This window comes from Engystomops pustulosus, chromosome 3, assembly GCF_040894005.1.
Source record: "Engystomops pustulosus chromosome 3, aEngPut4.maternal, whole genome shotgun sequence".
Taxonomy (NCBI): Eukaryota; Metazoa; Chordata; class Amphibia; order Anura; family Leptodactylidae; genus Engystomops; species Engystomops pustulosus.
Genome location: NC_092413.1, coordinates 53018051 through 53032416, shown reverse-complemented (window position 1 = coordinate 53032416; position 14366 = coordinate 53018051). Strand labels below are relative to the sequence as shown.

Sequence of the window (14366 nt, the reverse complement as noted above, 5' to 3'; positions counted from 1 at the left end):
ATACACACGTACCTAAAAATAAAGCTCTAGTAAGTATTTTTCTTTCATGTTGCAGCTATCTACAGAAAGTGCTCAGCTTGTGAGATCTCTATATATATCCTTAACGACGCCATGATGTATAGATCAGTCACATGTTTTTAAAGGATTAAATGTTTCTATTATGAAAACTCTGTACCTATATATAAATATATATATTTCTTAAAAGGCTAGTCAAAATAAATCTGCTAAATACAAATCAGCAACCGGAAAATATATTACCTTAGAATCAGGTGTTGCACTGCTATGCGGTTCGCTTTCTGATGGAGGGTTATTGTGACCGTTGTTGATAGCACTGTAACAAAATTCACATTTTGAGAAATTGTCACGGGACCAAATTGTGGCAAAAATTAAATGTATGGCAAACAATATGGACATCAAATAAATACAATAATCAGTGAAAAAAATAATGCTGAATGATTTAACCCATTCACGCACCTTGACATAACTCTACGTCCATAGAATGCGGGTAGGTCCCGCACCTTGATGTAGAGTTAAGTCTGAACTTTAACGTGTCACTGTCACAAGAGACAGTGACACAAAGTTGAGATCGCGACGCCGGGCTTCTGTGTCCGGTAATTAAGCAACTGGTAATGGAACCTATCATAGCAGCCCCTGGCCGGCGATAGCGATCATGTGGAACGAGGAGGGCAGAGGAGCGGTACAAGCTGCTTTCTCCTCAGTCAGTGTTGTGAAGTAAAGAACAGAGCCTGTCTCTTTCTGCTGTCCCCAGAACCTGCCATTTTTAACCCCTTGATCACAGCTGCCCCTCTGTGATCAGCCTCATGACTCCCATACTTTAAGGAAGCTACAAGTTTATTTTTTTTGTCAAAAAAAAAACAAAAAAAAAGTCAGTGTCTGTGAGTCCGTGAGCATCAGTCTATAAGCGTCAGTCAGTTTGCATCACTCAGTCAGTCATCATCTGTTGGAGTCAGTCAGCATCCGTCCGTCAGGCAGCTTTCAGTTTCTTTTTTCTTTTTTTTGTGAGAAGAAACTAAAAAAAGTCAGTGTTAATTAGTGTTAGAATCAATCACTGTCAGTCAGTGTCAGTCAGCGCCCTTCACTGTCAGTCAGTGTCAGAATCAGTCACTACATGTCTCACTGATCAGTCCTGATAACTCCCAATTTATAAAGTAGCTTTCAGTTACTTTGTTTTTTGTAAAAAAAAAAAAAATTAAAAAAAAGTCAGTCTGTTAGAATCAATCAGTATCGGTCAGCATCTGTCAGCGTCTGTCAGAGTCAATCAGCGTCTGAGTCAGTCAGTCAACGTTGTATATAGGTTACCTGGCAACAATGTATTGCGATACTTTCTTCTTTACGTTTGTCATTTCCGGTGTTTGGGTAGGTTCATTGTAGCTTTCGGCGTTACCTGATTCAGCTCATATGTTAATCACAACTGTTGGTGAGTGCGATGGGGGTATTAATGAGAGTTCGGCATCATAGGGGGCACTTCTACCACTGAGGAGTAGGAGATGGAATGCATGGGGAGCCCTCCACCTCCTCTCTACTATTGATCACGGGGGGTAGCTTAGGAGATACTCATTTGTATAGGAGGTGCGTTGTTGGTTAACGCTACCTGGTTAATACAACGATTTGTTGGTTATGTGTACTCACGTACATTTTTAATTGGTTTTAAATGCATTTTTTAAATCCATTTTTTTTGTAAGATATATTTTTGATATTGTTCAATTGTTCAAATCTATTGTGTACATATATTTTTTGCCTTTATGACACACATCTTTCCTATTTGCTTAGTATAGTCAGTCAGTGTACGTCACTGTCAGTCAATGTCAGCATCAGTCGCTGTCTATCTCACTGATCAGTCCTGACAACTTCCAAATCTATCAGGAAGCTTTCAGTTTCTTCTTTTTTTATTCTAAAAGGAATGAATTTAGTAAATGGAAGACTAATTAGTAGGGAGTAACAGTAGCTAACACATGGCCTTAACCCAGTCTACAAGTACGTAGGCCTCTTTTTCACAACCACAAATTCTTTTTGATTCAAATACAAAATTCTTACCTTTTCACAGCAGACTGTCCTGTTGCTGAATCATCTTTGAATACTGGTGGCAAGTTCTAAAAGTTAATTGAACACTGATTTAAAAACTTTAAGCATCTCTTAAAGATCCAGTAAAGATTTATTTTTTACAAATAAATAGCTCTTGTCATGTTGGACAATTGTCATGTTAGCCTTTTTTCTGTGCAGTTCTGTGGGTACAGACACTTCTTGAAAATAATTGTTGAAGCAAGGGGATTTGAGTACCTGAGTGAAGTTGGCCCCCCCACCTTGTTCAAATCAAACAAAATTGGTGTCAAACGTTTGTGCTGGTTTGTGCAGCAGAAATTTTTGTTTGTGCCGCCATCGTTTTCGAGATTTTAATGAAAGTTTCCAGAGGTCATCAGAGGTCAACCAGCCCCCCCACATTGCCCAAATCAAACAAAACTGGTGCCGAACAATTCTGCTACGTTTGTGCTGGTTTGTGCTGTGCAAATTTTTGTTTGTGCTGCTTTTGTTTTGAATATATGAACAAAAAATTAAAGTTCAAAAGTTCAAGCAGCCCCCCCACATTAACCGAATCAAACAAAACTGGTGTCAAACGTTAGTGCTCCGTTTGTGCTGGTTTGTGCAGCAAAAATTTTTGTTTGTGCCGCTATTATTTTTAAGGTATGTTCAGGTATTTGAGGTGTTTAGGATGAACTGGTAAAAAACAAACCTAGTGACACTTCCCTGGTTTGATCACCAGGGGGAGCTAGCAAACACATTGTACTTTGGAAGAAATGAACTCTGATGACCTCTGCAAAAAAGTATGAATATATTAAAAATGATAGCGGCACAAACGAAATTTTTTGCTGCACAAACCAGCACAAACGTAGCACTAACGTTTGACACCAGTTTTGTTTGATTCGGTTAATGTGGGGGGGCTGCTTGAACTTTTGAACTTGAATTTTTTGTTCATATATTCAAAACAAAAGCAGCACAAACAAAAATTTGCGCAGCACAAACCAGCACAAACGTAGCAGAATTGTTCGGCACCAGTTTTGTTTGATTTGGGCAATGTGGGGGGGCTGGATGACCTCTGATGACCTCTGGAAACTTTCATTAAAATCTCGAAAACGATGGCGGCACAAACAAAAATTTCTGCTGCACAAACCAGCACAAACGTAGCACAAACGTTTGACACCAATTTTGTTTGATTTGAACAAGGTGGGGGGGCCAACTTCACTCAGGTGATTTGAGTCCCTCCATCCCAGTATGTGCCTGCTAAACTTTCTGTGTCTCACAATGCAGTTCAGCCTTAGGTAAAGGGTTAGTGCACTCAGAATGAGTGGGTACATTTAGTTTCCCTGTGGTCTATATTTACACTGAAATGTTTGCTATTGCGAATGAGTGTCATGTGTTTGATGCTGTTTACATGTAAAACACGTGGTCCTTTTTGACAATCATTTCAGGAGCCACTGGACTCGGCCGAGCAGGACAAGCCCCCTCTGACTCGATGCTGATGCCAGGTAAAAAAACAAAGTTGCTTTTATGGGGATATGACTTTTAGCTAAAAGAAGCATTTCGTGGCATTTCGTTAATAGGGCTCTATGGGAACCTGTCACAAGTTGTATTTGTGAAAAATGTTGCAACAGGTTCTCTTTAAGGCACTCTGTAACCAGTTTGGCAGTATGCTTCCGGTTATTTTCCATTTGGAAGACCCACTGCACCCAACCTTTAACTTCATGGTTGAGGTCTTGAGATATTGACACTAGAGATGAGCGAACATACTCGTCCGAGCTTGATGCTCGTTCGAGCATTAGCGTACTCGAAACTGCTTGTTGCTCGGACGAATACTTCGCCCGCTCGAGAAAATGGCATCTCCCGCTGTTTTGCTTTTTGGCGGCCAGAAACAGAGCCAATCACAAGCCAGGAGACTCTGCACTCCACCCAGCATGACGTGGTACCCTTACACGTCGATAGCAGTGGTTGGCTGGCCAGATCAGGTGACCCTGGAATAGACTAGCCCCTGCCCGCGCTGCTCGGATCATTCTCTGTCTGGATGCCGCTAGGGAGAGAGCTGCTGCTGGTCAGGGACAGCGTTAGGGTTTTATATTAGCTTACTGTTAGGCAGGAGTGATTCTACAAGAACCCAACAGCCCTTCTTAGGGCTACAATAACGTTATACTTTTTTTTTTTTGTTTGCTTGTGGCTGGGCTTGCTGGCACTAGTAGTGCAGCTAGTACCATATTGTGAGGAATTTGCAGGGGGACTTGCTACCGTTGTGTTTAGCTCTTAGTGACACACATATCCACCTCAAACACCGAAGTGGAACAATTTATTAGGGGTTTGAGTAGAATTAGGCAGAGTCTGCTGATTTATTTTTTTTTTAGCTGTATTTCATTTTATAGCTCAAACTCATCTTGCAAAGCAGTGTGCTCTCATTGTAGGCTACAAAATAGCCATAGGAGAACCCCAACAGCTTACTTAGGCCTACAATAGCGTTATATTTTCCTTTTTTTTGTTTGCTTGTGGCTGGGCTTGCTGGCACTAGTAGTGCAGCTAGTACCATACTGTTAGGAATTTGCTGGGAGACCTGCGACCGTTGTGTTTAGCTCTTAGTGACACGCATATCCACCTCAAACACCGAAGTGGGACAATTTATTAGGGGTTTGAGTAGAATTAGGCAGAGTCTGCTGATTTTTTTATTTTTTTTAACCTTTATTTCATTTTATAGCTCAAACTCATCTTGCAAAGCACAAAATCCAGTTGTGTGCTGTCAGTGTAGGTTAGAAACTTAGATAGCATCGTTTTGTTAAAAAAAAAAAAAATAAACACAAATTTTTTTTTTTTTCAAGTTTACACTTTAATTTGGAAAATGTTTAACCCGAGGGCTAGGGGTAGAGGACGAGGGCGTGGACGTGGGCGTCCAACTACTGCAGGGGTCAGAGGCCGTGGTCCTGGGCGGGGTGAGACACCACCTGCTGATGGGGGAGCAGGGGAACGCCGCAGAGGTACACTCCCTAGGTTCATCATGTCTCAAGTTACTGGGACTCGTGGTAGAGCACTGTTGAGGCCAGAACAGTGCGAAGAGGTGATGTCGTGGATTGCGGACAATGCTTCTAGCCATTTGTCCACCAGTCAGTCTTCCACGCAGTCCACCCATGTCACCGAAATCGGCACTCCTCCAGCTCCTCCACCTCAGCCTCCTTCCCCCCAGTCTGCCCCCTCCCACCAAAATTTGGCATTTGAACCGGCATACTGTGAGGAACTGTTTTCTGGACCCTTCCCACAGTCACAAACCACTTGTCCTGCTGCTGCTGAGCTATTTTCCGATGCCCAGGTTTTCCACCAGTCGCAGTCTGTGGGTGATGATGACATTATTCACGTAGTGGAAGAAGTGTGTAAAGAGGTGTCGGACGATGAGGAGACACGGTTGTCAGACAGTGGTGAAGTTGTTGTCAGGGCAGGAAGTCCGAAGGGGGAGCAGACTGAGGGATCGGAGGATGATGAGGTGACAGACCCAAGCTGGGTTGATAGGCCGGGTGAACACAGTGCTTCTGAGACGGAGGCGAGTCCTATAGCAGAACAGGTTGGAAGAGGCAGTGGTGGGGCCAGACGGAGAGGCAGGGCCAGAGCTGGTGCATCAGCGCCAAATGTTGCCCGTAGTCAAGCTCCCGTGGCGAGGGCTAGATTTTCAGAAGTCTGGAGGTTCTTTAAAGAAACACCGGATTACCGACGGACTGTGGTGTGCAACCTTTGCCAAACCAGGATCAGCAGGGGTTCCACCACTACTAGCTTAACTACCACCCGTATGCGCAGGCATCTGAATGCTAAACACCCCACTCAATGGCACCAAGCCCGTTCACCTCTGGCCGGGCACACCACTGCTCCTTCCCCTGTGTCATCTGCTAGTCAGCCCCCTGCCCAGGACCCCGGCCCAAACACCTCCCGTGCGAAAACCCCATCTTCGCCTCCACGATCCTCCACAGCATCCACCAGCGTTCAGCTCTCCATACCCCAGACGCTGGAGCGCAAAAGGAGGTATAGCGCAACCCACCCACACGCCCAAGCCCTCAACGTCCACATCTCCAAGTTGCTTAGCCTGGAGATGCTGCCCTATAGGCTGGTAGAGACCGAGGCCTTTCGAAACCTCATGGCGGCGGCCGCCCCTCGGTATTCGGTCCCCAGCCGCCACTACTTTTCCCGATGTGCCGTCCCAGCCCTGCACAAGCACGTGTCAGAGAACATCCTATATATCGCTGACGGCACATTGGGTTAACTTGGTGGAGGCTGGGACCGAGTCTGACCCTTGGGCTGGTCATATACTGCCGACGCCGAGGATTGCGGGGCCTACCTCGGTCCAGGTCTCAAAGGCCTACTATGCCTCCTCCTCCTCCCACCCCTCCTCCACCTCCTCCTCTGAATTACCATCCGTGGGCATGGCGCCATCAGTCGGTAGCTCTAGGCACAGCAGCAGTGCCATCGCTAAGCGACAGCAGGCGGTGCTCAAACTGCTGAGCCTAGGCGATAAAAGGCACACCGCCCAAGAGTTATTACAGGGCATCACGGCGCAGACTGATCTGTGGCTGGCACCACTGAACCTGAAGCCAGGCATGGTTGTGTGTGACAATGGCCGTAACCTGGTGGCAGCTCTGCAACTCGGCAGACTGTCACAAATGTGCCATGCCTGGCCCACGTGTTAAATCTCATAGTTCAGCGTTTCCTCAAGACATACCCCAATCTGTCTGATTTGCTCACGAAGGTGCGCCGCATCTGTGCGCATTTCAGGAAGTCCAGCACAGATGCTGCCACTCTCAGGGCAGCGCAGCGCCGCCTCCAACTGCCCGCTCACCGACTTTTGTGCGACGTGCCCACGAGGTGGAATTCAACACTAACCATGTTATCCAGAGTTTACCAGCAGCGCAGAGCGATTGTAGACTGCCAGATGTCAACTTCCACCAGAACTGGTAGTCAGGTCAGTCAGCTTCCTCAAGTCTACAATGAGGAGTGGACGTGGATGTCTGATATCTGTCAGGTGCTGAGTAACTTTGAGGAGTCAACACAGATGGTCAGTGGTGATGCCGCCATCATCAGCCTCACCATCCCGCTGCTTGGCCTGTTGAAAAACTCTCTGGTCAGCATGAAGTCGGAAGCTTTGCGCTCGTCACAAGAGACGGGGGAAGAAGATTCCCTTGTTGATAGCCAAAGCACCCTTAGGTCTGTTTCTCAGCGCATATCGGAGGAGGAGGAGAATGTTGGCGAGACAGAAGAGGGGACCATTGTTCAGTCCTTCACTGTTCAGCGTGTATGGGCAGAAGAAGAGGAGTTGGAGGAGTTGGAGGAGGAGGAAATGGACAGTCAGGCCAGTGGGGGAGTGAATTCTTGCGCGTTGGGACTCTGGCGCATATGGCAGATTTCATGCTAAGCTGCCTATCCCGTGACCCTCGCGTTCAAAGAATTTATTCCAGCACCGATTACTGGGTATTCACTCTCCTGGACCCACGGTACAAGCCAAATCTTTCCACTCTCATCCCTGGAGAGGAAAGGAGTGTGAGAATGCATGAATACCAGCAGGCCCTGGTGCACAAGCTGAAACAGTATTTCTAGAGATGAGCGAACATGCTCGTCCGAGCTTGATGCTCGTTCGAGCATTAGCGTACTCGAAACTGCTCGTTGCTCGGACGAATACTTCGCCCGCTCGAGAAAATGGCAGCTCCCGCCGTTTTGCTTTTTGGCGGCCAGAAACAGAGCCAATCACAAGCCAGGAGACTCTGCACTCCACCCAGCATGACGTGGTACCCTTACACGTCGATAGCAGTGGTTGGCTGGCCAGATCAGGTGACCCTGGGATAGACTAGCCGCTGCCCGCGCTGCTCGGATCATTCTGTGTCTGGATGCCGCTAGGGAGAGAGCTGCTGCTGGTCAGGGAAAGCGTTAGGGTGTTCTATTAGCTTACTGTTAGGCAGGAGTGATTCTCCAAGAACCCAACAGCCCTTCTTAGGGCTACAATAACGTTCTACTTTTTTTTTTTTTTATTTGCATCTAGTACCATTTTGTGAGGAATTAGCAGGGGGACTTGCTACCGTTGTGTTTAGCTCTTAGTGGCACACATATCCACCTCAAACACCAAAGTGGGAAAATTTAGTAGGGGTTGGATTTCAATTAGGCACAGTCTGCCATTTTTCCTTTTTTATTTTACGTTTATTTTGTTTAATAACTCAGTGTCATCTCATCTGGCATAGTAGTGTGCTTTCATACTTGGCTAGAAAATAGCCATAGGAGAATCCAAACGGCTTACGCCTACAGTAGCGTTATATATTTGATTTCTGGTTGATCTGCTGGTGGCTGTACTTGCTGCAGTGCATCTACTAGCCAATTGTGAGCAATTTGTAGTGAGACTTGCGACCGCTGTGTTTTGCGCTTAGTGACGCACATATCCATTGCAAAGACCGAAGTGGGAAAATTTAGTAGGGGTTGGATTTCAATTAGGCACAGTCTGCCATTTGTCCTTTTTTATTTTACGTTTATTTTGTTTAATAACTCAGCGTCATCTCATCTGGCATAGTAGTGTGCTTTCATACTTGGCTAGAAAATAGCCATAGGAGAATCCAAACGGCTTACGCCTACAGTAGCGTTATATATTTGATTTCTGGTTGATCTGCTGGTGGCTGTACTTGCTGCAGTGCATCTACTTGCCAATTGTCAGCAATTTGTAGTGAGACTTGCGACCGCTGTGTTTTGCGCTTAGTGACGCACATATCCATTGCAAAGACCGAAGTGGGAAAATTTAGTAGGGGTTGGATTTCAATTAGGCACAGTCTGCCATTTGTCCTTTTTTATTTTACGTTTATTTTGTTTAATAACTCAGCGTCATCTCATCTGGCATAGTAGTGTGCTTTCATACTTGGCTAGAAAATAGCCATAGGAGAATCCAAACGGCTTACGCCTACAGTAGCGTTATATATTTGATTTCTGGTTGATCTGCTGGTGGCTGTACTTGCTGCAGTGCATCTACTAGCCAATTGTCAGCAATTTGTAGTGAGACTTGCGACCGCTGTGTTTTGCGCTTAGTGACGCACATATCCATTGCAAAGACCGAAGTGGGAAAATTTAGTAGGGGTTGGATTTCAATTAGGCACAGTCTGCCATTTGTCCTTTTTTATTTTACGTTTATTTTGTTTAATAACTCGGTGTCATCTCATCTGGCATAGTAGTGTGCTTTCATACTTGGCTAGAAAATAGCCATAGCAATAGGATAGCATTGTTTGGTTTTAAAAACTCAAAAACACAAAAAAAAAAAAAAAAAACACAAAAAAAAGTAAAAAAAAAATTAAAGCTATAACTCTCATTTTAAAAATGTTTAACCCGAGGGCTAGGGGTAGAGGACGAGGGCGGGGACGTGGGCGTCCAACTACTGCAGGGGTCAGAGGCCGTGGTCCTGGCCGGGGTGAGACACCACCTGCTTATGAGGGAGCAGGGGAACGCCGCAGAGCTACACTCCCTAGGTTCATGTCTGAAGTTACTGGGACTCGTGGTAGAGCACTGTTGAGGCCAGAACAGTGCGAACAGGTGATGTCGTGGATTGCTGACAATGCTTCGAGCAATTTGTCCACCAGTCAGTCTTCCACGCAGTCCACCCATGTCACCGAAATCGCCACTCCTCCAGCTCCTGCACCTCAGCCTCCTCCCCCCCAGTCTGCCCCCTCCCAGGAAAATTTGGCATTTGAACCGGCATACTCTGAGGAACTGTTTTCTGGACCCTTCCCACAGTCACAAACCACTTGTCCGGTTGCTGCTGAGCAATTTTCCGATGCCCAGGTTTTCCACCAGTCACAGTCTGTGGGTGATGATGACCTTCTTGACGTAGTGGAAGTGTGTAAAGAGGTGTCCGACGATGAGGAGACACGGTTGTCAGACAGTGGGGAAGTTGTTGTCAGGGCAGGAAGTCCGAGGGGGGAGCAGACTGAGGGATCGGAGGATGATGAGGTGACAGACCCAAGCTGGGTTGAGAGGCCGGGTGAACACAGTGCTTCTGAGACGGAGGAGAGTCCTCGACCAGAACAGGTTGGAAGAGGCAGTGGTGGGGCCAGACGGAGAGGCAGGGCCAGAGCTGGTGCATCAGCGCCAAATGTGTCAACTAGTGAAGCTCCCGTGGCGAGGGCTCTTGCGGCGAGGGCTAGATCTTCAGAAGTCTGGAGGTTCTTTAAGGAAACACCGGATGACCGACGGACTGTGGTGTGCAACATTTGCCAAACCAGGCTCAGCAGGGGTTCCACCACTACTAGCTTAACTACCACCAGTATGCGCAGGCATATGAATGCTAAACACCCCACTCAGTGGCAACAAGCCCGTTCACCTCCGGCCGTGCACACCACTGCTCCTTCCCCTGTGTCAGCTGATAGTCAGCCCCCTGGCCAGGACCCTGCCACAAAAACCCCATCGTCGCCTCCACGATCCTCCACAGCATCCACCAGCGTTCAGCTCTCCATACCCCAGACGCTGGAGCGGAAACGCAAATATAGTGCAACCCACCCGCACGCCCAAGCCCTTAATGTGCACATCTCCAGATTGCTTAGCCTGGAGATGCTGCCCTATAGGCTAGTAGAGACCGAGGCCTTTCGCAACCTCATGGCGGCGGCCGCCCCTCGGTATTCGGTCCCCAGCCGCCACTACTTTTCCCGATGTGCCGTCCCAGCCCTGCACCTGCACGTGTCAGACAACATCACCCGTGCCCTGACCAACGCCGTTTCTGACAAGGTCCACCTGACCACGGACACGTGGACGAGTGCTGCCGGGCAGGGCCACTATATATCGCTGACGGCACATTGGGTTAACTTGGTGGAGGCTGGGACCGAGTCTGACCCTGGGGCTGGTCATATACTGCCGACGCCGAGGATTGCGGGGCCTACCTCGGTCCAGGTGTTTCAGGCCTACTATGCCTCCTCCTCCTCCCACCCCTCCTCCACCTCCTCCTCCGAACTACCATCCGTGGGCACGGCGCCATCAGTCGGTAGCTCTAGGCACAGCAGCAGTGCCGTTGCTAAGCGACAGCAGGCGGTGCTCAAACTGCTGAGCCTAGGCGATAAAAGGCACACCGCCCAAGAGCTATTACAGGGCATCACGGCGCAGACTGATCTGTGGCTGGCACCGCTGAACCTGAAGCCAGGCATGGTTGTGTGTGGCAACGGCCGTAACCTGGTGGCGGCTCTGCAACTCGGCAGACTGACACATGTGCCATGCCTGGCCCATGTGTTAAATCTGATAGTTCAGCGTTTCCTCAAGACATACCCCAATCTGTCAGATTTGCTCACGAAGGTGCGCCGCATCTGTGCGCATTTCAGGAAGTCCAGCACAGATGCTGCCACTCTCAGGGCAGCGCAGCGCCGCCTCCAACTGCCCGCTCACCGACTGTTGTGCGACGTGCCCACGAGGTGGAATTCAACACTGACCATGTTATCCAGAGTTTACCAGCAGCGCCGAGCCATTGTAGACTGCCAGATGTCAACTTCCACCAGAACTGGTAGTCAGGTCAGTCAGCTTCCTCAAGTCTACAATGAGGAGTGGACGTGGATGTCTGATATCTGTCAGGTGCTGAGTAACTTTGAGGAGTCAACACAGATGGTCAGTGGCGATGCCGCCATCATCAGCCTCACCATCCCGCTGCTTGGCCTGTTGAAAAACTCTCTGATCAGCATGAAGTCGGAAGCTTTGCGCTCGTCACAAGAGACGGGGGAAGAATATTCCCTTGTTGATAGCCAAAGCACCCTTAGGTCTGTTTCTCAGCGCATATCGGAGGAGGTGGAGGTGGAGGAGGATGTGGAGGAAGAGGAGGAGAATGTTGGCGAGACACAAGAGGGGACCATTGTTGAGTCCTTTACTGTTCAGCGTGTATGGGCAGAAGAAGAGGAGTTGGAGGAGTTGGAGGAGGAGGAAATGGACAGTCAGGCCAGTGAGGGGAGTGAATTCTTACGCGTTGGTACTCTGGCGCATATGGCAGATTTCATGCTAGGCTGCCTATCCCGTGACCCTCGCGTTCAAAGAATTTATTCCAGCACCGATTACTGGGTGTTCACTCTCCTGGACCCACGGTACAAGCAAAATCTTTCCACTCTCATCCCTGCAGAGGAAAGGAGTGTGAGAATGCATGAATACCAGCAGGCCCTGGTGCACAAGCTGAAACAGTATTTCCCTTCTGACAGCGCTAGCGGCAGAGTGCGTAGTTCTGCGGGACAAGTAGCGAGGGAGAGTAGGCGAGCAGGCAGCTTGTCCAGCACTGGCAAGGGTACGCTTTACAAGGCTTTTGCCAGCTTTATGTCACCCCAGCAAGACACTGTCACCTGTCCCCAGTCACGGCAGAGTAGGGCTGATCTTTACAGAAAGATGGTGAGGGAGTACGTAGCTGACCATACCATCGTCCTAAATGATCACACAGCTCCCTACAACTACTGGGTTTCAAAGCTGGACATGTGGCACGAACTGGCGCTGTACGCCTTGGAGGTTCTTGCCTGCCCTGCCGCTAGCGTCTTGTCCGGGCGGGTTTTCAGTGCAGCTGGTGGCATCATCACCGATAAGCGTACACGCCTGTCGACTGACAGCGCTGACAGGCTGACGCTTATTAAGATGAATAAAGCCTGGATTTCTCATAATTTCCAATCTCCACCAGGTGAAGGAAGCTCAACCTGAATAATTGATCCACTCCTCCTCATCCTCATTTTCCTCCTTCTCCTCCTCTTTGTACAGTAAAGCAGAGGAAACTGGCTATTTTTTGACAGGGCCCACTGGCTCTTGCTATAGTACTTTATGCATTTAATTTTTCTGGAGGGCCACCGACCCGGTCCTCTGTTTTAAACAATTTTTGGGAGTGCCACATACAGGCACTCAATCTATTCAATTTTTCTGGAGGGCCACCGACCCGTTCCTCTGTTTTAAACAATTTTTGGGAGTGCCACATACAGGCACTCAATCTATTCTATTTTTCTGGAGGGCCACCTACCTGCTCCTCTGGTTTGAAAACTTTTTGGGACTGCCACATACAGGCACTCAATCGATTCCATTTTTCTGGAGGGCCACCTACCTGCTCCTCTGGTTTGAAAACTTTTTGGGACTGCCACATACAGGCACTCAATCTATTCTATTTTTCTGGAGGGCCACCTACCTGCTCCTCTGGTTTGAAAACTTTTTGGGACTGCCACATACAGGCACTCAATCTATTCAATTTTTCTGGAGGGCCACCTACCTGCTCCTCTGGTTTGAAAACTTTTTGGGACTGCCACATACAGGCACTATCCAAATTAAATTGTCTCCATAGCAGCCTCCACACGTTGTCTCCATTGCTACCTCCAAAAGTCGTCCATATAGCTGCCTCCATACATCGTCCCTTTATCAAACGAGGTGTGTCAGGCAGAAATTTGGGTTGTTTTCATGGATTCCACATCAAAGTTGTTAACTTTGTCGCCACCCAGCTGTGTTATCCACAAAATATACTAATAAACTTTTATCATTTACCAATATTATTTCAGCGCTTCTTGCGCATCTGTTTACATTCCCCTCACCCGCCATATCCTAAACTTATAAGAACGCTACTACACTTGATCTTATACAAAAGGTTCTTAGAAGTGCTGTTTGGGGAGTAGCCTAGAGACAGGGGCTTGGATTGGCGAAAGCTCGCCTGGCAGCGGAGCGCCAACTCTATGCCAAGATCCAACTAACATAGTTTTAACTGCAGAACCTTTAATCTACTACTAGTTCACTGCCTCCATACATGGTCCCCTTATCAAACGAGCTGTGTCAGGCAGAATTTTGGGTTGTTTTCATGGCTTCCATGTTAACTTTGTCGCCACCCTGCTGTGTAATCCACAAAATATACTGGCAAACTTTTATCATGTACCGATATTATTTGAGCGCTTCTTGCTCACCTCCTTTGGTTCCTCTCTGCCACCCATTGGTTTGAAGCCTGAGTCCATTTAGGGTATGTCGCCATGCCACTCTCTAGCCTGCTGCCGCTGCCTCTGCATGCCGTCCCCTATAGTGTCAGGGTCAATTATTGCATGTTTTAGATGCTATCTAGCTTCATTCTGTCACTCTGTCATGGCCATGCTGTTGCCCATAATTTTGGCATAATGGTGCGATTAAGCAGCCTCAGAGGCATCCATGCATGCTGCCCCTGCTGTTTCCTGTCCATTTCCGTGGTGTTTCCATCCTTTTCTGAGGTTCCCAGGTGTTTGGCCAAGCTTCCCTGTGCAGAGCCTTGGTCCCCTTGAAAAATGCTCGAGTCTCCCATTGACTTCAATGGGGTTCGTTATTCGAGACGAGCACTCGAGCATCGGGAAAAGTTCGTCTCGAATAACGAG

At 47.9% G+C, this 14366-nt stretch overlaps 1 protein-coding gene across 2 annotated transcripts in view; it reads right to left on the bottom strand.

Annotated features, from left to right (window-relative positions):
* Positions 1-14366, bottom strand: part of EIF2AK2 (eukaryotic translation initiation factor 2 alpha kinase 2) — a 79563-nt gene that overhangs the window by 32975 nt on the left and 32222 nt on the right. For both annotated transcript variants that reach the window (XM_072140809.1, XM_072140808.1), the window contains 2 exons: positions 2056-2111; positions 259-331 (listed from right to left, as the gene is read on the bottom strand). In XM_072140809.1, coding sequence (XP_071996910.1) covers positions 259-331; positions 2056-2111 — 129 coding nt within the window. The remainder of the gene's footprint in view (positions 1-258; positions 332-2055; positions 2112-14366) is intronic.